Source organism: Halyomorpha halys, unplaced genomic scaffold, assembly GCF_000696795.3.
Source record: "Halyomorpha halys isolate HHAL.00 unplaced genomic scaffold, Hhal_1.1 Scaffold852.1, whole genome shotgun sequence".
Lineage (NCBI taxonomy): Eukaryota > Metazoa > Arthropoda > Insecta > Hemiptera > Pentatomidae > Halyomorpha > Halyomorpha halys.
In genome coordinates this window covers 171,254-194,092 of record NW_027111393.1, presented here as the reverse complement: position 1 = coordinate 194,092, position 22,839 = coordinate 171,254, and the positions used below count along the sequence as shown (strand labels likewise).

At 28.4% G+C, this 22,839-nt stretch overlaps 2 protein-coding genes across 2 annotated transcripts; one reads left to right on the top strand and one right to left on the bottom strand.

The window, feature by feature from the left end:
• The first annotated feature begins 183 nt into the window (after positions 1 to 183).
• On the top strand, positions 184 to 9,141 carry Naa30A (N(alpha)-acetyltransferase 30 A). Its single transcript, XM_014430016.2, has 4 exons — positions 184 to 1,048; positions 3,247 to 3,370; positions 5,214 to 5,269; positions 8,297 to 9,141. Exons 1-4 carry the CDS (start codon positions 350 to 352, stop codon positions 8,432 to 8,434), a joined length of 1,017 nt encoding a protein of 338 aa, XP_014285502.1. The 5' UTR covers positions 184 to 349; the 3' UTR covers positions 8,435 to 9,141.
• Positions 9,142 to 12,873: 3,732 nt separating this feature from the next.
• Positions 12,874 to 22,327, bottom strand: LOC106686624 (ESF1 homolog). The gene is made up of 11 exons (XM_014430014.2): positions 22,160 to 22,327; positions 21,491 to 22,083; positions 20,704 to 20,885; positions 20,394 to 20,510; positions 19,806 to 20,006; positions 19,280 to 19,511; positions 18,043 to 18,278; positions 17,858 to 17,962; positions 16,764 to 16,916; positions 15,708 to 15,894; positions 12,874 to 13,108 (listed from the first exon to the last, which is right to left on the bottom strand). The coding sequence occupies exons 2-10, from the start codon at positions 22,068 to 22,070 to the stop codon at positions 15,751 to 15,753; spliced, it is 1,950 nt and encodes a 649-aa protein (XP_014285500.1). The 5' UTR covers positions 22,071 to 22,083; positions 22,160 to 22,327; the 3' UTR covers positions 12,874 to 13,108; positions 15,708 to 15,750.
• Between the last annotated feature and the right edge of the window lie 512 nt (positions 22,328 to 22,839).

Below are 22,839 nucleotides of genomic sequence, written 5' to 3'. Positions count from 1 at the left end.
AACTGTTATGGATCTGATAACGATTAATCAAGACAAAAAAAAATTATATTTGATTCAAAGTGTCACAAATAAAATAAACTCACATAAATCAACAAAATTTCAACAATTTTATATTTTTAATTTTGTATTCAACCATAGCCATTAATAAGTCAGCTGTTTTTGATTCATTATTTAGATGGCTGACCCATGGTTCACCACACTGCTTGTAATATGGCCTAGTGAAGGTGTGGAATTATTGACAGTTTATTTACTCTACGACGGTTTGAATAGTTATAATGTTTAGTTGTAAACATTGGCTATCTATAGACGTGACTGAACAGTTAAATTTTATATAGCTTGATTTTGTAACATGGAACATCACGAAAGAAAAAGTGGTAATAATGGTATAAGTGTTGAAGTTGCTACCAAAAATTTTATATCTGGGAAAAAAGATTCTAAGAAGTCCGTTGAAGACACTAATTGTAATTTAACTATATTGAGCTCTAAAGATGAAAAAGTTATAGAAGAAGGCTTAATTCAATCATGTGAACAAGAATTGAATGAATTAAGTTTAAATGGCCCAACCAAGTTGTCAAATGGCATTGAAAATGTTCATTTAACAGATAACTGTTGTTCTTTAGACAACTCTAATTCTAAAGATGTATCTAGTCAGTGTGAAACATGTGTTAAAGCAAGTGAAAACTCCATTGATGAAGTTGAACCAATTTCATCTAAAGTTTCACAAATTGAAAATGATCATTCCAATAACCAAGAGACTATTGATGTTGTGAATTGTAATGAAGATTCTAAACCACAGAATGCTGACATTAATTGTGCTTCTGCTATAACCGGAACATTTTCTCCAGCTTCAGAAGGATTGAAACGTCTGAATGATGATTCTGACCGCAATATTGAATGTAGTAAACAAAATGATATTGCTTATGTATCGTATGAATCTGAACTACAGATGCCTGATATAATGCGATTAATTCAAAAAGATCTATCTGAACCCTATTCAATTTATACATATCGCTATTTCATTCATAACTGGCCTCAATTATGCTTTTTGGTAAGTCTATAGTGTTATGGGATTTTTAATTGAATATCTAATACTTAAGAATATGCATTATTAAAGATTTTTTCTTTGTTATGTATATGTAAGTATGCACCTATTTATTTCTGGTTTTCCTGTTCATATATTTAGTAGTGATATAAAACTTCTATTAGTAAGATTAATTTGACTTTGTTTTATAATAAAGACATATCTTGTTTTCATAACCTTATTTTAACATTCATAACTTGTAATTTTGATTCATCTAGAATTTCATTAATTACTATTTATTTTGTGCTTTATTATTATTTTTGAAATAAGAACTTTTTGGATTAATTATTAGTTTAAAAAAAATTCAAATATTCTTGAAACCATTGAGATTAAGTCTCAGGCTTATATAAACTTAGATGTTTCAAATAAAGCACAATCAATTTTCAAAATATTTCTGACTGCTAAGATACTTACCAAACTTGTTACTATGTATGCTTCATGCTATACTGTTTATGTTATAGAAATGAAATTTAGTAAAATGTTGAAATAGTTGGCGCTAAGTAAGCCTACCAATATAGCTTAGTAAAGCTTCATCTTGGTTATAGTTATTAAAACTTCTCTAAAATATATTATATAATTTTAATATTATCTGTGTTATCACAATATTATTAATGCTTGTTTATGGTATTTTAATTAATTTAGCTATATTATATGATACTAGCACTTTTGACAGAAAGTAAGGTATTTTACTTTGCAATTTGTGAGTACATTGATTTCTTTATATCTTTTTTTCTCCTATCAGCAGTGCTTACCAAACTACTGAAATTGAATGAGTTATTGAGTTTCAATTTTATTGGTGCATGTATTAAATATATAGGTAATAATACCTCGTAGTTAAATCAAGTAAATGGAACCTCATCTAAGACTAATAAATTATGATCTTATTGATTTTGATCCTTGTATAGTTGGAGAAAACATTTAAAATGATATTTTTACTCATATGTATTTACTTATGAATATTGTTATAAATAATTAAAAGTTTGCATGTGTGCATACTCAGTTTGGTATGTACATTTGGTGTTCGTAATAGTTGTCACAACTTTATACCTGTGAAACTTGGTTCACCACACTACCTCTGGTTTATTTTAGAAAAGGTTTATTAAAGAAGATAAATCAAGAAATTATAGTCAATTCTATTTTATAACTATAATTATAAAGAAGGCTTATTAGCTTCGTTTATTAAGTTATTTTCTATTTTTGAATGTTAGTAACCTTAAAAAATAGGTATTATAGTACTATCTGTTTCCTTTGTAGCGAAATACGAAACTAATGTTAGATTTTTTATTTTTAATTTAGTGTTTAAAATTGTCTTTGGAATAAACTAACTTGTTTGTATATAATTTAAATTTGTATTCACCAGAAAATATGACAAACATAAGTTTTTAAAAATTTATCTATAAGGTACATCAGTTTGTAATTTACTAATCACTCTTAAGTTATATGTTTAATGTTATATCCAACGATAACTAAAGAATTCTTAAGTCTTAGAATAATTAATTTTTTTCTTTTGTCTCTCTTAGTTTTCTAATTGTATCTTATCTCATTAATGTGTAAAAAAATGTAATTAAGATAGGTGGTATGGTATTAGCTGTACTACCTATTCCCTAATAATTGCTGAGATTATATCACACTAGTATTGGTACTTTAAGTAGCACAACTCAGAAACTTGTGTTTTATTTTGGTTATAATGATGTGAACATAAAGTAAATATTTTTCTATCAGTAATGAAAATTATATCAATCTAGCTTCAGAGTTTACTAACCATAGTGTACTGATGTTGCTCTTAGGATCTTAAAGCTTTCTCCAGTTGGAGTGTAAAATGTTTATTTTTGTTAAACTTGCTTATGAGTTGTATTACTTTGAATATATTAGTGCAATATGTTTGTTAAAACCAATAGTTTCAGTGTGAACATTTGTTCTGGATTTTATACTTTAAAAGTAATGTCATTCAATATTAGAATGTCTCCAAATCATTGTAAATTTTACTAATAGTATTAGAAATTTTGATTAATTACTCTAATCAAGTCATTGTGCTCACAGGTGTGGTAGTTTGATTAAAGTGATATTAAACTGAGAATTAATTATTTTAATTGTATTTTTATTTATAACTGATAATGTTTATATTATCCATTTTATTGATTTTTTTTTTCTTTCTTTTTTTTTAGGCAATGGATGGGAGTATATGTGTTGGTGCAATTGTTTGCAAACTCGATATGCACCGTAAAGTCGTTAAAAGGGGGTACATAGCAATGTTAGCTGTTGATGAAAAATATCGGAAAAGAAAAATCGGTAATTTAGTATTATGATAATTATATATTAAAAATTAATTTATCTCAACCCTTTAAATTATTTGTGATTCTCTTGATGCATGAGTGAAATAGAATCACATTTATATGTTGACTACTAAATATGAATTAACTTATTGATAGCAGTGGACGTATTAAGTTCTTACATATTTTAGAAAATGTCTGGATATAGATTGAATTGGACATGTAAAACCCAATTCCCAGTCTAAAATAGAAAACTTCTTTAGAATTAATAACCCCCTTTGCTCATTGTTTATATTAAATTAATCTAGTAATAATGATTTATGTCATTATATAATGTGAACAACAAAAAAGAATTTACTAGGTTTAACTAATAATCCAAGGCTTTGAATTTTTCAAAGCACACTGTTCATTTCTAAGATTTATAAAGTTTATCAAATGATATATTATTTGAGAAAGAGTATAATACAAGTACCTACTTTGACTACTTATAACTTAGATTTCTCAAAACTCTTTACTTTTCCCTTAGCTCAGAACTGACTGCTACATACCGTAATAAGTTTCCTACATTTCTTCAAAAACAGTTTAGTGTCAGAGGTCCTTGGTACAGATGGATATGTAAAAGTTTTTATTATTATTTTTCTTTTACATACTAAAACTGAGTTTTAGGCCTACCTTCTACGGCATAACCCCGATGAAGACTTGAAATTCAGGTCGAAACGTTGGCATAAAATAAATAAATATTGTTTTGTTTATTTATGTTGTTCTTTGCTGACTGCACCTTCCTCTCCCCCCCCCCTCACTCTCCGACAAACTTCTCCAATCATTAATATATTTTATGGTATTCCGCTGATCTTACCTGCTCAATGTATTAATTTATTTTCTCTTGCCTAATCGTTTTAGTAAATCATTTTTATGTGGTTTAAACTCCTTTAGAGGTCTGGTTTTGAGAATGAAATATCCATCTTTCTTCCTATTTTTACTGTTGCAATCATTCATATTAAGTTCTTTTCAATGTTTGAGTTACCAATTATATGTGGAAGGCATAGGTGATCCTTTTTTAGCACTTTTATTATTTATTCAATATTAAATTATTAATACATAGATTACTAAATCCTGTTTTCAGATGTATCATATAGTTGAGCATATTAGGAGGAAACCCAATCTTTTTTTTTATAAAGTACCTTTATAAAAATTAAAAGTATCTATAAAATATCTTTGCCATTTTTCGATATCTGGAATATTCCCCTTATTGTGACCCATGGCAGATTATTGCTTACAAAATGGAGACGGAGGTTCTTAGTAATATAGGACAACAATTATGATAGAACAATATGTAAAAAAAAAATTTTCTTATACTAAGGGGATATTAAAATACATACATATATTTAGTAAGTTTACAGAAAATGATTTTTGACTGTATTCTATATTTATTTTCTTCTGTACTTTTCTTTCTTAATTTCTTGTCCTTATTTATTTAAAAATTGAATTTTTTGCTTGACGTTGACAAACTATAATATATTTGAGGTATAGCATTTTAACCAAGCAAGCTAGCAAATTTTTATGAATATTATTTTTATGCTCATAGTCTTTGCACCAGATTCATCTGTTAAATCATATTTCATTTACTTGATTTTAGAAGAAATCCTTTCACTTCATTATAGTTCAATGAAAAACTGAAAAAGAAAAAAAAAATCGAAAAATAGTCTAGGTTAATTTTGGAATAGTATGCCTCATTTAATGATTGTATACAGGTTTAAGCTGTCCAGCTCAGATTAGATGTTAAGTTTATTAATTTATTTATATAGAATGCTTAATTATATATTTTATTTGTAAATAATTTTGTATTTGTTCTCTTCCATCAGGTTCAAATCTGGTGTTAAAAGCCATACGGGCTATGGTAGCAGATGGTGCTGATGAGGTATTAATTATTTATTTATTCACTTAACGGTTTGCCATGGTAACTTTACCTAATTTTAAAGTTTAGAATCAAATTTCGGATAGTTGTGTGACTTCAATCTGAAGCTACTATTACTATATGATGGAGATGGTCAGAGCAGCGGTAAAAAAGGAAGAAAAAGAACCTACAATATAGGTCGAAACGTTGGCAAAAGATGAATAAATAGTTATTACTATTTTTCTTCCTTCTTCCCGCAGCCCTAACCATCTTCATATTAATTTATGGTCAATAATCCATATTTATACTATTAGTGTTTTTAATCTCAAAATTAAGATGGTATTACTGGAAAATTTTCAATATTATCTAGTGAGATTTGTTTGGAAATATCTTCCTAATTGAATGTTCTTCATTCATAACATTACTCATTAATTAAATAACAATGTTTCGGGCCATGTCTTCGAGTTATAATCCGTTGTTTTGTCTTCTTTTATCATATTTACAATACAAAATATTTCTCCCTACTTAGTCCAGTATTTATTATCTTCAGGTAAATCAATGCTGTCTGATATTTTATAAAATATACAATAAAATACTAAAGTAAGGAGAGGCCATCTTTTACCTTCATTGTTATCACTATGAACTCTATGGAGTTCTGGGAAAAAATCCCCTCTTTTTTTGCACACTATCAGCTTTAAGTACAATGTTTGAATGTTGTATAATTGTCTAATCTGAAATTCCTGGAAATGTGAATTTTTGGATCATTATAGAAGTTTATTTTGAATGTCATTTAATGTGCCATGTGATGTTGACTGGTTCATTAGAGATGAGGAGTAACAAAAAAAAATAAAAATAAAAAAACGTTGGCTCAATAAAATAGTATAATTCTACTATTTGAGTTTTTTTGACCGCACCCGGACCATATTCCTTTCATAAAAAAAAAAATAGTCTACTTTTACATCTCAGATGTAATCTGTCCAGCTCAAGTTCTGTCATATAATGACTTCACCCCTTTGTTACTTTATCCAACTCCTATTCAATGATGGCAATTTAAAGAAGATTACAGCAAAAAGAAAAAAGTTAGATGGGCAAAGACACTCTGATTTTGTTGTGCAATGTGAGATGATTTTGCCTACATTTTGTATGGTAATTATTTACTTTCACTCCTCTACAAAAGTCGGGAACAATTACTTCTTGACCAGGCTGTACATCAATAAATGTATAGGTTAGTTTATAATATTAACTGTCTTTCAAGAGAAAAAAATGTCTTTCCCTTCACGCTTACTTCTTTCCTGCTTTAGTTAAAGTTGATGTAATAATACATGACATTTTTTGGCAGCAGTTCCTACCATGTTTATGACCTATATTTCTTGCTGATCCTTTTACTTTTTTCGATTATGAAACTCTACTCTCTGACAATCTTTATTATTAGAATATAATTGTAAATTACAATGGTTAATCATTGAACTTAATAACCATTTATTTAATAGGTAATATGTATTTTAATGTTTTAATTTATTTTTCAAAAAGAACTTATAAACACATTACCTGAATTGTGTTTACAAATACAAACAATGTTTCAGCAATTGTTTGAAAGGGGAATATAATATTTATTTAATTACAAATTACATCTAATCTCAATATTAAAAATACATCTAATTCTGCTATGTTTCGTTATCATTAAGGTCCTAATTTTCTCATAGGTATAGTTATGAAGTTTAACATTCTACCCTTGATCTACTCTTTGGATGTAAATTTGAAGATTCTCCTGAATTTATTGGGTTGATTTAATTAGACTTTTTCCTCTAATCTCCTCTAAATTGTTTTCAAATAAGAACTTTTATGTTCTTACCTCCATTTCCCCCTAGAGGGAAAAATTCCCTGTTAGATGGGCAGGTAATTCAGTTTTAAAAGGTTCAAACAGCCTAGTCAAGAAGTAATTTTTTTTTTGCCTTTTTTGGAGAAGTGAAAGTAAATAATCATCTTTCATATAAGAATTAAACAAAAACAGCTGCCAATAATCATTGACCTTAATAAATGTTGTAGTTAATTTAAATTGTATCTTGTTCAAAAAAGTTTTACAAACCAGATTTTAACTACTAAAATCACTTTATTGAATTATTGATAGAAAAATGAGCTGTTTTGAGATAATAAAGAGATTTCTAGGGCCCCGAAACTCAGTGATTTCAAGGTTATATTTAGGAAGGTTGACCATTGCATGTGGTGGTGCTTAGGATTAGGTTAGATTAGATTTTCATTCAGGGCGATCAACATCTAGGTTATTACACCCTTTTTACTTTATTTATCTTCTTGTCTTTGATATTTGATAGTTGAATGTAGACTATTTCCTTTTTACACTGGTCAATATTATATTTTAGTATAAAGTTGAGTTTCTTTCAGAAATTTTATTATTTTGTCTCTGGATTCTGCTGAGTCTTTAAGGGCCAATTCTCTTGTACGAGGAATTTTATTATTTTCGAAGGCTTGACGAAATGATGAGCATTCTTCAATTATATGCTTTATTGATGATGGGGACTGACAGGTTTGGCATATAGGTTGGTTCTCTTTTGTGATTAAGTGGAGGTGTGTTAATTTGGAATGTCCTATTCTTACTCTTGCAACAACCACTTCTCTTCTGTTTCCCCTTATGACACTTATCCACTTTTGTGTGTTTTTTTTTAAACATTTCTTAGTTTATTGGTGAGTGGTACGTTAGCCCACATTGATTCCCAACTTTTTCGGCTTCTGTTTCTTAAAAATGCCTTTATGTCTTTCGGCTCGTAAATTTGGAGTGGTGGAACGTTCATTGTAGCAGCCTCTTTATCTGCTGCCTCATTTCCAGCTATTCCTGAGTGCCCTGGAGTCCAGAGAAAGGAGACCCTTTTTTTGAGATGTTTTAGCATGTCTATGGTGGCACTTATATCAAACATTTTTGAACGATGGATTTTTTGAAGTATTGTTGGATTTATTGAAAGTACTGTAAAAAAAAAAACTTATTTACATTATCTAATGGTTTTAAAATTTTCTTATGTGTTTCTATTATTTTTTTAGGTTGTTCTTGAAACTGAAATCACCAATAAACCAGCCCTGAGGTTGTATGAAAACTTAGGATTTGTGCGAGATAAAAGACTTTTTCGTTACTACTTGAATGGCGTTGATGCCCTCCGATTAAAGTTGTGGCTAAGGTGAAGCAATGACTGATTTATCAGCCAATGTTTTTGGCAAGCCAGAACCCCATGGAGATATATTATAGGTGAAACCTTCATACGATAAACTTGAGAGGGCACAACATATGCAGCATTACCAGACTGCATGGAATGCAGATATGGTATTGCTTAATAGAGGAACCAGTGCTGATTTTTGACTTTAAATGAAAATTATTGAATAACATTGCCTAATTGTTCAGCCATGTCCTATTTTTAAATGCTTCACTGGATATTCTGAGATGTGTATAGTGGTAATTTATTGTGTTGTATAGTTCGATCAGTCTGTAAATGGGTAAAATGTTATGACTCTGTTGTTTCTGTGATACTAACTTGGCTACTCTTGAGAACTAAAACCATTAAACTTGTGTTGTTTTTTTAATATGTGACACTTTTTTTTTTTTAATAAAAAAAAAGAATTTGGCAAGAATAGTTTGAATTTTTTTAAAAATAAATATTTTTAAAATCAATTTAATTTGTCATTGAAAAATCGTTTTACTTACAAACTGTAATAAGTGTATATATGCGAATAAAGTTGTCTTCAGTGAAGATCAGAAAAGCAAATTGCTTCCTTCAAATCTATATTGTAATGCTTGTATAGAAAACCTTTAAATTTTTACATGGATTAGGAAAACTCAAAAACTGTGTAAAGTACATACCATCATAAAATACATTATCATCACTAGTCTATCATCAATTTTTTTTTTTCTCTGTTAGGTATAATGCAAAGATTCATTATGTCTTTTTTTTTTTTTTTTTATAAGTACATCCATGCTGTGTTAACATTATATAACTCTAGGCATCTTTTTAATATATATTTTCTATAAATTAATTTAACTAAGCATTTAGACACCAGCAATTGAGATAAATGAAAGAAAATCTAGTTTTTATTTTCTTCTAATACCCTAAAAATTGATTTTAAAAAATATGTATCAGGCAATATTGGGTTTATTGCTTTATTTATTCAAGGCTAATAACTTACAATCCCATATAGCTTTGTGAATAAAATACCAATTTTAATTTTGAGCAAAGGTAAAATAAAAATCATAAACAAATATTGTGCTAATAGTTAATTATATTGGGTTAAACTTAGTTTTTTTTCTTATTTATATACAGAAGTTGATACAACTGCAACCAAGTATGATGTTGAGGTGTTGTTCTTGAGTTTGTAATGGTTATTATCATGTATTTATTTCTCTAATTCAAGTTGATCCTTTTCATTGTCAAAATTAATTTGTAGATTGTATTATTGGTAAAAGTTTATGGAATAGTTATTATACTTCTATTCTATTTTGGTACCAACTTACAAAAAATTATTTTGTTCTTTTTAGCACACCACAGATGTGAACTTCATCTAAATTTGATATACAAGTGTTTGTCAAGACAATTAACAAATTACACTAAATTAAAAATATCTCTGCTTGTGTGATTCATTGAACTGATAGTGGGCATACAATTATGTTATGCATATCAAATGATTGACATTGGTGTTCAGTAAAAATAGCTTTTAATATTATCAATAAGTTATTTATAATGATCGAATTGATAAAAAAAAAAAAAACATAGTATTTATCATGAAACATCAGAAGTGTGTACGGCTTATTGACTTAAGATAATTGATACTACTGCTGTGAGAAAATGCTTAGTAAGCTATATTACAGCTGGGTATATTGCTGTGTAATTATTATTTCAACATTTGCATTTATGAATGTAACCTATATTGAATGTCAAATAGAGTTGCTGTAACACAGCTTTGATGTACAAAGAAAAAATGGATGTGTGCATTATGCCTTAGTGTAATGATGAATTATCCCTATAAATATCTATGAAACTCCTTAATTGATTGGAAAACCTTGGTTATTGTAAACATACACCATCATTTTACAGGAATCCTGATATTTATATTCAGGGTATTCTGTATATGTAATTATATATGTGGGTCATTACAGTGATATGCAGTTTTTCTTTTCGGGCTATTGTTAATTTTCTAACCTTCAGCAACTCTTCTCCAGCACACCTAAGACTCCAATAGAATAGGGCACTTTTTTGATTAACAATTTTTTATTGTTTTTGACTATTTGCGGGCAAAAGAGCACTAAAGAGCAAAAGTTTTAGAATTCAATTTCCTGTAAGAATCTATTATCATGACATCCATTTTAGTATCTTAAGTCGGTTAAGGAAACTCTAATTAGGGTGAATGATTCATATAGGAAATTGGATACTAATACAATTTTGTTCTGTATTTGTTTTGTTTTTTCCTACACTATTTATGTCCAAATCATTGAAAACGGTAAAAAAATGTTTTCGATGATTCATACCTTCAGGACATGGATCAAAAAAGTGTCTAATATCAATTCATCTTAAAATCTTATTGCTATCAGAATAAAAAAAAAAAAGTGCCCTCTTTTATTTCAAATTCCAGAGTTAAGTGCACCAAAGAAGAACTGTTAACCAAATGCCTGTAATGTCATATCCCTGGTATGGATTATGATCATATGAGGAAACAATATTTTCTAAATAGCCCAAAATATTATGACACTCTTTGTAATAAACCAGATGTCAATTAGTTCGTGACATATTGCCCCCTCCCAATATGTATAATGAAGGTATAAGAGGAAATTTTATCAAGTATCCACAAATTATAATTTCCTTCTTGGAATTTTATAACATAACTTGAAGAATAAGTAGTATTTTTACAGCAATAGAATTAGTTACAGGTTGTATAATATAAAGTACAAAGATGAAACCGACAATAGGCTAAAGAACTATTACAGGAAAATAAAAAGCTTTGAGCACATTGAAAATTCATTTTTATTAATCGATATATAATTCTTTCCATCTTGGTTTCTCATTTTGGCTATAGGAAAGGTGAGGTACAACAGGGCCGGGATATTTCTTAGAGGACTTTTATCTGTGGGAAAGAATGTCAACTTTATCAGTGATTACAAGCCATTTTTTAAACATCGTCTGATTTCATTCCCATGCCAGATTCAGTGATATTATCAATTTAATTAGAAATTATATCCTGAATAGCAGCTTTTCAGGCTCTAATATGTAGTGTATAATGACAATAGTTAAATAGTGTGTACTTATGAGTACGCTATAACTTGGTAAGTATCGATTCAATTCTAACTGAACATTTTTCATCTACTCCTTAAATAATCTGTATGTGCATTTGAGAGGCATGATAGAAAGAATTCTTCATATTCTCAAGGAATCATTCAAATTCAAGAACAAGCCTTCTTACTAAATTAAAAAAAAAAAATGTTTGAGTAACACAGATGACAAAAAATGTTTACGTGGCTAATACTTTCAGAAGGTTGGACAGAGTGTATTCCTTGTAGACATTGGACCTATGAATCTTCTGCAGGGATAGAAATTGAAGATGAGGCAATTCTTATTTTTATGCTAAACGTGTGTGAAAGTGATAAATAAGACAATTATAAAGTGGCAAGTAGCTTTAAAGTCATATTAACATTGGTTCTCCATTTTACCCTGCAACTGAGGCTACATGGGGCAAATGCACTTTTTTATTTCAATTTGTAATATCCATCACTAAATAATAAATTTTTTAGTTCCATTTGTCAATTATTATAGTTGAATAGGTGATGAACAAAATATGACAAGAAAAAGATGAAACTAGCAAAACCAATTGTTGATTGGAGAAGATGGTCGGGGGGTGCGGTCAGCAAAAAACAACATAAATAAACAAAATATATTTATTTATACCGACGTTTTGACCTGATTTTCAGGGCTATAAAAACAAAAGACAACAACCATCATTTAGAGAGAGAGAAAAAATTATTATATAAATAAAAATAAAAAATAGACTAAAAATAGGAAATATAGACAATAATGGAATGAAAATATAAATTAGTTGATTATTAAAACCAATTGTTATGCACTATCTGTATGAGCATAACATACAAGCCATAAATAAGTAAAGATAGAAAAGTAAGTTTTTAAAATCAGTATTATTGAAGAAGAGATATGGGAAAAACATACCTTTCTGCTCCAAATGGTGGATAGTATAAATTGATGGTTCCACCAACTAATGTAGAATCGGAATTGAGGCTATTTTCACGTTAACTCAACAGTTTTGAACCTATCATCTCAGATATTGCATAGATGTATCTTGCCTTTCTTAGCTTTTGCTAAAAAGATGAGTCACTTTATTTGTGTAAAACGTTAATGTAGGGGTTCCGATATTTTCTTACACGTACCATAAGGGTTCTACTGTCAAAAAAAAGTTCGAAACCACTGCATAGATCAATGGACAAGTCTTTCAGTAGTTTTATCTTCCAGCAACTAAGATAAAAATAACAAAAGAGGAACCACAATATTGCACTATTATTGCTTAATTAACAAATCATAAAAAGGTTAAATTACAGATGCTTTCTTAAAAAAAATAGATCGCACAAAAACAAAACAACAAAAATTTATTTGTAACATAATAAACATATCAGTTTGTCTGATAAGTTAATATAAAAGTATATATACACCATAAGTACACATATTTATGTAACTTTAGTTTAATGTACAAAACATTTAACAGCAATATTAGGTGAGTAATGTCTCACTGTAATGTGAGTAACCACTCGAACTTGAAGATTTCAGTAAATGTTCCTTAAAAGGCTTCTCAAATTTATATCTTCTTGATCTATGGACAAAAGAAACAGCTATCACAATGTTTTTTAAAATTATTTTTCTAACTAATGTATAACAACCAGATAAAAATTATTTTTAATGAAAACAATTTGTGGATTATATTAAAATACATATTTGTTTTACATTCTATCTGTTAACATTTGGCTTATCAAAGTACACTTTATACAAATGGCAATCCTCATAATAATAAGTAATACAAGGAAAATAACCAGTATTTTTACAAATAGTTTTGAAAAATTTATCCAACAAATCATTAAGTTAGATCACCTGTTTCAGGTGTGATTCTCAAAAAATCTTCATTTTATGTTCCAAAATTTGGAGTGAATAAACCATCGTCAAAAGTTTTTCAATTTCTGTTAATGTGGCTTCCAGGGGTCATAAAGAACAATATACAACCCAAATTAGTGCTTAAACCACTTTTTTTGTGTCTAAATTATAAATGTTTAGAACGGGGGAAAATAGCTTAGCTGCTGGCCATAGATGGAATGCAGAATGTGCCCAAAATTTGAGACTGCAATCCAATATTAAAAAGGAGATTATACAACACCTTTTATCATTGATTATGTTGATGACTATATAAACTAACTATGAAGAGATCTAAGAAGTTATAAATATTGTTCTCAAACCAATTAAATAAAAAATAATAAGTAAATAAATATAATCATATATAATAATAATTGGCTATCATAATAAGAAAAACAAACAAAATCATGACTACTTTTTTTTTTTTTTTATTTCAACGAAATGAATATATAAAAACAATTATCTCAGAATCAAAACCAAATCAGGAGGAGAAAAATTTGATTGGTGCTTCAGTTTTAGAAAGTAAAAATAAAGGGTTAAAAACAATTTTAAATTTTAAAGAAAATTTTTCAAACAATATTTTTTTAAGTTTAAGGAAGCAACATTTTTCACTCAATAAGTTAATTTCAAAAGAATATGAAAAAAAAAAAAAAAGAGAAAATAGGTTTAATATAATTTTAAAAATAATAATGAATAACTTGAACAACATTTTCTACCATGACTCATAATAAAATTCTTTTAAAGTGGGGTAACCAAAAGCTACTAAAAATTATATGAATTTGAGGATCAATTTTCTAACAAGGAAATAGTACACCATGGTAATATTTTTCTTAGGGAAATTCTATATCATCCCATGATATTTATTCATAATAACTCTCAATTAAAAAATACTGATATATCAATTCAATTCCATGTCCTGTTTCTAATCTGTAAGGTCTGGATAGATATCAGGCACATCTGTCAGCTTTCGAAAACACTTGGAATTCCATCTAAGGTTGGTGGCTAAGTAACAAACAATGATTCGGCAGTGGTAATGAGAATTTGAAGTTTAAGATAAGAGCTTACTTCCCTAGTTAGTTAGACAGATATCCTGGAGATTAATAAATATAAAATATCAATAGACACTAGGAATAATGATAAATTTTCCAGTAACAAACTTCTGAGTAAGTTATCAATTTACAAGCTGCATTTAAAATGATTATGAATTCATTTCTGAAAGCAGCTTTTTTTTTTTTTTTTTTTTTTTTTTTTTTATATTTTCATGATATTTTATCATACAAAGAATACACGCTCTATTTTACAGCAGAGAAATTTTAGCCAAAACTGATTTCATTACAGGTGGTTTTGTGAGACCACATAAAACAAATTTGACTGAAGGAACTTATTATTTTTTTTTTTATATATTATAAACAGAGATGAAAAAATAGTAAAACCAGAAAATTTCCGATGAGACACATTTTTTAGATAGTTGAAAATTATATAGAATTTGGTATCGATACTATCCGTACTTTTAATTTTTTTTTTTTTAAAATTTATTTATTGCTATTTACAACTGTAAGTTATAATACATTTAGTAATTTTGATCTTTGTTAAAATGGAGTGATACAAGTGTGTAGAGAAACTACTCATTGGTAGCACTCTAAAATGAAATTAAAGTACAAATTAATACTTAAAAAATAAGGGCATAACATAGTTGGCACAACCCCCTTAGCAAGTCTGGACTTCTTCCAGAACAATGCGAACATAAATATTGTACTTAACCAAAATTTAAAAAAAATTAAACACCACATTAAGATCATAATTTACCAGTTATAAATAAGATTTGATCAATTATTGGTTACAAATTTCCGTTATTATGCAATTTAAGACTCAACCAAACATGCTTTCATCACAACTTATTTATATGATTTAATAAATATATCAGCCAATGTAGACATTAGTGGCTCTGAAGGTTTTGGTATCTTAGTTCACTTATTATCAAATCTTAAAAAAAAAAAAAGAAATATAATAAAAAGCATTTGTGATGAATAAACAAACACATTAGTTAATGTCTGACATATTTCTGAATTTTACCAACCATTTGACTCTTATTAAGGCAAATAAGATAAAGCAAGAATGGGATTAAGTATCCTCACTTAACTTCAATAATACTCCAGTACGACTATAATTGACATTTTTTTTTAGAACCACCCATATATCCCACTTTTATTGTACCTTCTCAATACATTAATTGCAATAAATGCTGTCAAATCCAAAATAAAAATAATTTAGAAAGTTCCATTACTTACAAATATAAACTTATGACGCAGCAGGTAACATAAACAATCAGGCTCATCCTTCCAACTTTCGTCGCTTAAGCTTTTCACCAATCAACTGTTCCATTCCTTTCGTTTTACGATAATGAGGATCAGCAGGGTCTATGTTGAATTGATGTGATGTGTAAACAGCAGAAAACCTATCATCTGAAGGATTTATCTATTTAAAAAAACATAAAAATTAGAAACTTTGATCACCTTAATAAAAATTAAATTTAGCTTTTCCAAAGAATTAATAATTAAGATAATATCAATAATATTACATGAAAATCAATCATAAATTAAGTAACTAAAATTAGATTTTTCCCATTAAAAAAGTCTTGAAATGCTCTAGCTAATTGAAAATCTTAAACTAGTCTAAATATACTTAAAAGCCATAGTAGCAATTCAAATTTCAAATATAGCATACGAAAATTGACCATGATGTATTATATTAGGTATAAACCACATCAAACTTACAACCAAACTAGAGTTTTATTATTAACTTGACTAGATATCAGACATCACTTAAAGATCAAATCACAAAAGAGTTAATATATTTAAAGTTAAATATTAATTCAAAATTAGTCTAATCTACACCTGGACATTCAAGAGATTAACTTTAATAAAGACATTTCTTTTTAAAACATCGTTAATATAAAATTAATATATTATATATATTATGTTGAGTTTCTCTTTCCACTGAGTGGATGGATGGCTTTGATCTGATCCTTGAAAAGATAAATTTTACTTATCTCTAGTCAAGAACTAAATTTAATTCCTGGTTCTTTATCAAGTATATTTTCTAGTAAATATACTTAATAAAAAACCAGAAATCATAACATATGAAAAATTAAAATGAGAGTCACACATTATATCTGCAATACATCAGAGAAGTCATTCTGCATTTACACAAAAAAATAATGGTAACAGAAACGATTATAAAGTAATTTTCATTTTTAATTATAATTCATGAGATACAAATTCAAACATAGCAGTCATTTGAGAATTTGCCTTACATAAGTAAAATATAATTATAGAAATAAATACCTTGAATGAATCTTCTTCTTGATAATTCAACTTATTTTTCGGATTTCTCTTCTTTTCTTGGTGCTTTTCCTGTTTTTGTATTTCCTTTAAACTGAAATGCTTTAAGCCAGATTCTACTGGATTATCATCAGCAAGCAACAACTCTAATTCAGCCTGGAAAAAAAATTAAGGCTGTTCATTTAAATAATAAAAGTTATGTGAAAACAAAAAGTTGCTAAGGTCAACTTCATAGAAACAATAATTGAAAAAGATAAGTGCGAAAGAAATTCAAACTCAAACTGCAATATTTAAGACTTCCTAAATAAACGATATGAACTAAAAGTAATGTGAAAAAAGTTATACACTACTGTTGTTCCTTTTTTAATTTTTCCTACAACATTAAGGAAAAGTTAACCAAATACAGTAGACTCCGCTAATCCGGCCTACTTAAAAAAAAATAAAATGAAGATTTGATTTTATGTATGTAGCTCTACATATATTCAATAAAACTGTATTATCATCACCTTACGTGCTGAGGCTTAAATAATATAATTAAAAATACCAACTCTTTTTATTTAAAATAAAATCCAATTATATATTAAAATTTGGAAGCATATTTATTTTTTCAATTTCTTTATTAGCTGATATAATTAACATTTTTATTATATTAATCTTCAGTATGAAATTGTTGATGAATTGATTTGCTGTTTATGAAGTGGCTTTTTTTTTTCCCAAATTTTTGCTAATTCGAACCCTCTTTGCCTTTAAGTAGTTCGGATCAGCGATAAGTCACTGTACCCCTAAAAATGATATAGCTCATCTAAATCTCAAAGCAAAACCTTGAAAGTTCCTTATTACTATTATCAGTAAACTGAACTCTATCAAAAACAGTCCAGTACTTTAAACAGAGGGAGAGGTTCTTAAGAATAGGGAAGAATGAAAATAACATTTAGAAAATTATTGGGCTCAGTGATCTTAAAACATGCAAATTAACTTTCCATTTTTTTTTTTTATGACCAATTACCATATTTTCATACATTAATTCTTCTAAATGTTTAACCTTAAAGTTAACTAATTAATGTTACTGTAAGAATTAATTAAAAAATAAATGTTACATTTCTTTGTTGTTCTACGGCGGAAACAGGATCACTCTGTATAGACTTTTTCTTGATTTTTTTACCTTTTTTTCTAATATTAGTTTTCTCGGGGGTCACAAAACCCTAAAAAAAAAAAATATGAACATACAAATTATAACAACTTATATTATTAAGATCTGTATTGAAGTATAAACCAAACTTACACTCGATTCATCAGAGCTCCCAGAATTTTCATTTTCATTTTCACTTTCTGATTGATCTTTTTTGCTCTTGTTACTGGTAGCTCCCCACGTTACCTCCATTTCAACATCTCCTCTCTTTTTAGATTTCCCTTCTTGTAGATTGGCAACAAGATCTCGATATTTTTTAATTCGATCTTTATCATTTTTACTTGAATCTTTAACATCTTCCACTTCATTCTGATTTTTTTCTTCTAAAACTACAAATGAAGAAAAAATTACAAATTTTTAAAAGCAATGCTAGAAATAATGATTAAAGAATAATATATATAAAACATGACAAAGACTCCTTAATTAGTAGGATAATTAGTGCTGTGTACCCACGAGGGCGTGGACAGTAAAAGTAGTGTATAACGGTCAGGAATAAATTATACAATGTTACAAATGCAATCTATCTTTTAAACTATTTTATTCAACCTCCTTCTACTATTTTTATACAAATAGCTATCTTCTTAGTTACATGTAACTGAGTGGATCCCGTTTCAAACCTCAATCCTTTGAAAAGATCCTAAGGGAATCAACCCCAATGCCAGCAAATGACATTATTCACACTAAGGGGACAGCCAACTATATATTTAAACAAAATTAAATTTTTTTTTGGATTAAATTTCTTCATAAAAATCATTAGTTTGGTAAAACTATCAAATAAATACTGGAAATCCGTAAGATACTAAAGCTCAGATTCATTAATATATTGCTAATCAAGAGAAACGTTATATAAGATAATTAATGAACGGTTTATAATCTATCTATGGCTTCTGAACTGGTATTGGAGATATTTCTTGTATTGAATGAACATAAATCATGAGATACATAGAATAACTATCATTTCATTTTATAAAAGAAGTTAGGAAGAGAGGAGGTTAGGAGCATCAGAATAAAATCATTGATAAGTAAAACTTATTTTAAGTAAATCAAAATTACATCTATGTACACAGCATTTACACCACTATAAAATAATTTAAATATTTTTCACAATAAAATGCTTTAGTCGAACAAAAGTTCTACCCCAATTGTTTCTTCCCCTAACCATCTCCAGGGGAAAGACCTGTTTGAGTGTTTATTTACATTTTGAATTAGTGCACCAGAATCAATTAGCTTCCAGAGGCTAAACATTTTTATTTTATTTACGGAGAATAGATTAACCAATTTAGCAAATTAATGACTAATATAGGGATTTACAAGTTCAAAAAATTATTACCTTCTTCTTCTTTTTCTTCTTCATTTGAAGATGATGAATAAGCAACAAAATTTTGTAAATCATCTTCATCAACCTCTTCTCCAGCTAATAATTTTTTACTAAATTCAATTCTGTTTGGATCGGTCTCATCCCATGTTAAATCAACTTTACCTTGCTGAAGAGCAGTATTTACGAATAGTCTTGGTTTATACTTTTTCAGATCTGGAAGAGCTGTACATGTATCATGGGGTTTCTAAAAAGTGAAATATTTTATTAATTTAATGATATTTGTGGAATTAAAACAAAATGCAATATTAGTATATAAATGGCTTATTACATAGTAGTGCTATGTATATAGAAACTAACTTTACGAAACATACAATTAAAGGTTCTCTCTTTTACGAAAATTAATTGAAAATTTGTAACTTTCCTAAAAGAGAAAACCTTTAATTGTACGTTTTGTTAAGTTAGTTTCCCTGTACTTAGCACTACTGTAAAGTAAGTTATTGATATAATAGTCAGAAACCAAAAATTATATAAAGAGTACCTCATCAAAAGTAACATCATCGTCAATGAATCTTAAGTCTAATTTCATAGCACTGCTTTCGTATTCAAGACCATCACATTCTGTATATAATACATTGGCAGTTTCTTTTGAATTACAAACAATCACAGCATAGTAATATTTCAAACGTTTTAACTGATATTCACGTAACTTTTCTCTTTGATATGCACTTCCTTCCTCAATCTACAACATAGTCAAGAAAATACATACAATTTTTGCTAAAAGTATAAATGAAGAATATCTATCATAGAAAGGACTATGTTAAATATCAGGAAGAGGGATAGAAATTCAAGTGTATTCATGAATTAAAAATGATGTTTCAGTAATTTTATAAAACAGTCTAATAATAAATTAATATATTTAATTAATAAGCACAATATTTACAATCATTATAGTCTTAATAGCCAACAATACGACAAAATTAGTTTGCCTGATTTCTTATTGAAGTTTAAATGTGAGAATTGCTATAATATGCATATATGCCCAAAACCATAATGGGATGGATGCTCCAATTCATTAAAATAAAATCCAAAAAATAATACTAAAAGAAAAACCTTAAAATTAACTAACTTCTACTTCAGGTTCTGTGTCTTCTGTTGGGTGATCATTTTTAAGTTCTACAAGTTCTTTAGGACCTTTCTGTTCTTCCTCAGTCATTCTGGCCAAACCAAATTCCGAAGGGTAGATCTGCAACATCAGAATATTATAAGAATTTTCACGGATATACTGACAATGATGTATTCAAAACAAAACTGATTATTTTAAAAAACGATTTTAATCAAAATTATGATAAAAAATTTGTGATAGATAATTAGTCAAATGAATGAACATTGTCAATTAGAAATTAACAATCTTATTAATGATATAAAATAGTACTCACAGTGATAGATTCAATAACACCATCAGGGGGTAGAAAAGAATGAAATAAAACCATTAGGTCATTAGCTGTGACTCTATCCCAATCCATATTGCAAACAGCTAATCTCGGCGTAATTTCATTTGTTTCTTCAGCATCTTTGTCCAGTTCACCCCATGGATGTACAATATTAACCACATCACTTTCTATTGAAGAAAACAAAATCAATAAACGATATATTGATTTCTACTCGTGGTTGGCTTAAATATTAACATTTTAAACTTAAATAAATTTAAAAAATGACTAAGCAAATGAACACAAAAACTTAAACAAACCAAATAAATTACTCCATTTGTATAATCTAAAAGTAAATTTCTTAAATTATAAGTATTGAGTCAACATCAGATATAATCCATATAAACCTATAGTCCATTAACCAAAAGAAACCCTCTGAGTACTGAGGGACAACTGTTAAACTTTAACCTGTGTATTACGACCATCATCACAAATTCTTCAGTAAAACGATTAAATAGTAATGAAGAATGTAGGGAATCCTGGGAATTTTGCTGACCGCACCCTTCGACCATCTTCTCCAATCAGTAATGGTCAACTATATACACCTCAGTAGGGAATCCTTGTTTTAAAACAGTATCGATGGAAAACAGACTTAAGTGTGCTGATGTAGCCATGATAGATTAGTGGTAAGAAACATTTCAGCAGGATTCTTTTAGCAAAAGGACTATAGTGAGACTCACAAGTGATGTAGGAAATAGTAGCAAGAAAAATTACATAAATAAATTGCAATAGTTACCATCCGAAGAAGATTCATCTGATGAACTATCTGAAATGAGTGTACCAACACCTCTAGCATAATCAACTGTAAAATCAGTGAGTTTGTCCCGAATTTTACCATCCAATTTCTTTTTATGAATTTCATCAATATACTTATTCACTTCTTTTTGAGCTACTTTCAACTTATCTTTAGAATCAGAACTATCTTTTGATATAATATCAGAATGTTCTCCAACTACTGATTGTTCTGTATTTTCCAAAGAATTGTCTTCATCCTTTATTTCATCCTTGATAATATCTTGTTCTTTTTCAGAATCAGAAACCTCTGCAGATTCTTCTTCTTCTTCTACAGGGGATTCAGAACCAGATTCATCTGAACTGTCAGATAAGTCATAATATTTTTTGTAATTTTCAGATTGGTGTTGATCTATTGGACGTCCCCTTTCATCTACAGCATACTTAATTTGAAATCTTTTGTCAGTGAACATCGACTCAAAACGTTTATCAATTTTAACTTTCCTATCCTTCCAGGGCACATTTCTAAAACGAGGGTCCGAAAGGGCATTTTTAAATCTTTTATCTTTGAGAACGTTATCCATAACTTAGAAATTTCTGAAAGTCAAGAATTCATAAATATTTGACTAAAATATAAAAACTTTAAGAACCTAAAAATATTTTCAAATATTACCTCAAGTTTAGCAATAAAATGATTTTTTGACCACTATTACCAATATCTGGTAAAAATAGACGTAATAAAAAACTATTTTTAAACTCCTTCTTAAATTTTTACATCAACAATTAATGATTAACTACCACCTTCAAAAATAAACAAACTCCACGTGAGGAAATGTCAGGTTATAAAACTACGCCAACAAGGTCGAAATCGAAAAACTACTTTCAAGGATTTTAAGTAAAAATTCAAAGTACCACGGGTAAAAATTTTAGTCCCTAGAAGAATAAGCATTATCGAATTCCTTTTAAGAAATTAACTCAGTAAAATGGCCTGCAATGGTATTCCTAATATATGAGGGTCCCTTTATATGTTTCCGATGTGTATGCCTATTAATTTAATTGAACTTTCATTTTTTTGCATCTCTGAGAACATTTAAAGGAACCCTAATATATCAGGAATCCGTGTAGTTAAAGTGCATCGATAAGAGTGCAATCTTGAAATCGATGAGTGTTTTAAGATCAAACGTGATCTAAGATCAACGTTGTCAACCAATACTTGTTCCTGGGCCTTGTTTACCCTCTCCAGGCTGCTCCCCTTACAAAGATACGTCCTGCGGTATTGGAGGGCATTGATACCAATATCCGCAGGAGTATCAAGGCCATCATTGGGCTCCCCGCTAACACCTCGTCGGCGAT

Coding starts and splice junctions, on each gene's coding strand:
- Naa30A (XM_014430016.2), top strand. CDS start 350: ATGGAACATCACGAAAGAAAAAGTGGTAATAATGGTATAAGTGTTGAA. Junction 3,371..5,213: donor ATATCGGAAAAGAAAAATCG/GTAATTTAGTAT, acceptor CTCTTCCATCAG/GTTCAAATCTGGTGTTAAAA. Junction 5,270..8,296: donor TAGCAGATGGTGCTGATGAG/GTATTAATTATT, acceptor TTATTTTTTTAG/GTTGTTCTTGAAACTGAAAT.
- LOC106686624 (XM_014430014.2), bottom strand. CDS start 22,070: ATGGATAACGTTCTCAAAGATAAAAGATTTAAAAATGCCCTTTCGGAC. Junction 20,511..20,703: donor GTGTTATTGAATCTATCACT/GTGAGTACTATT, acceptor CTGATGTTGCAG/ATCTACCCTTCGGAATTTGG. Junction 16,917..17,857: donor CCGTAGAACAACAAAGAAAT/GTAACATTTATT, acceptor TTTTTTTTCCAG/GCTGAATTAGAGTTGTTGCT.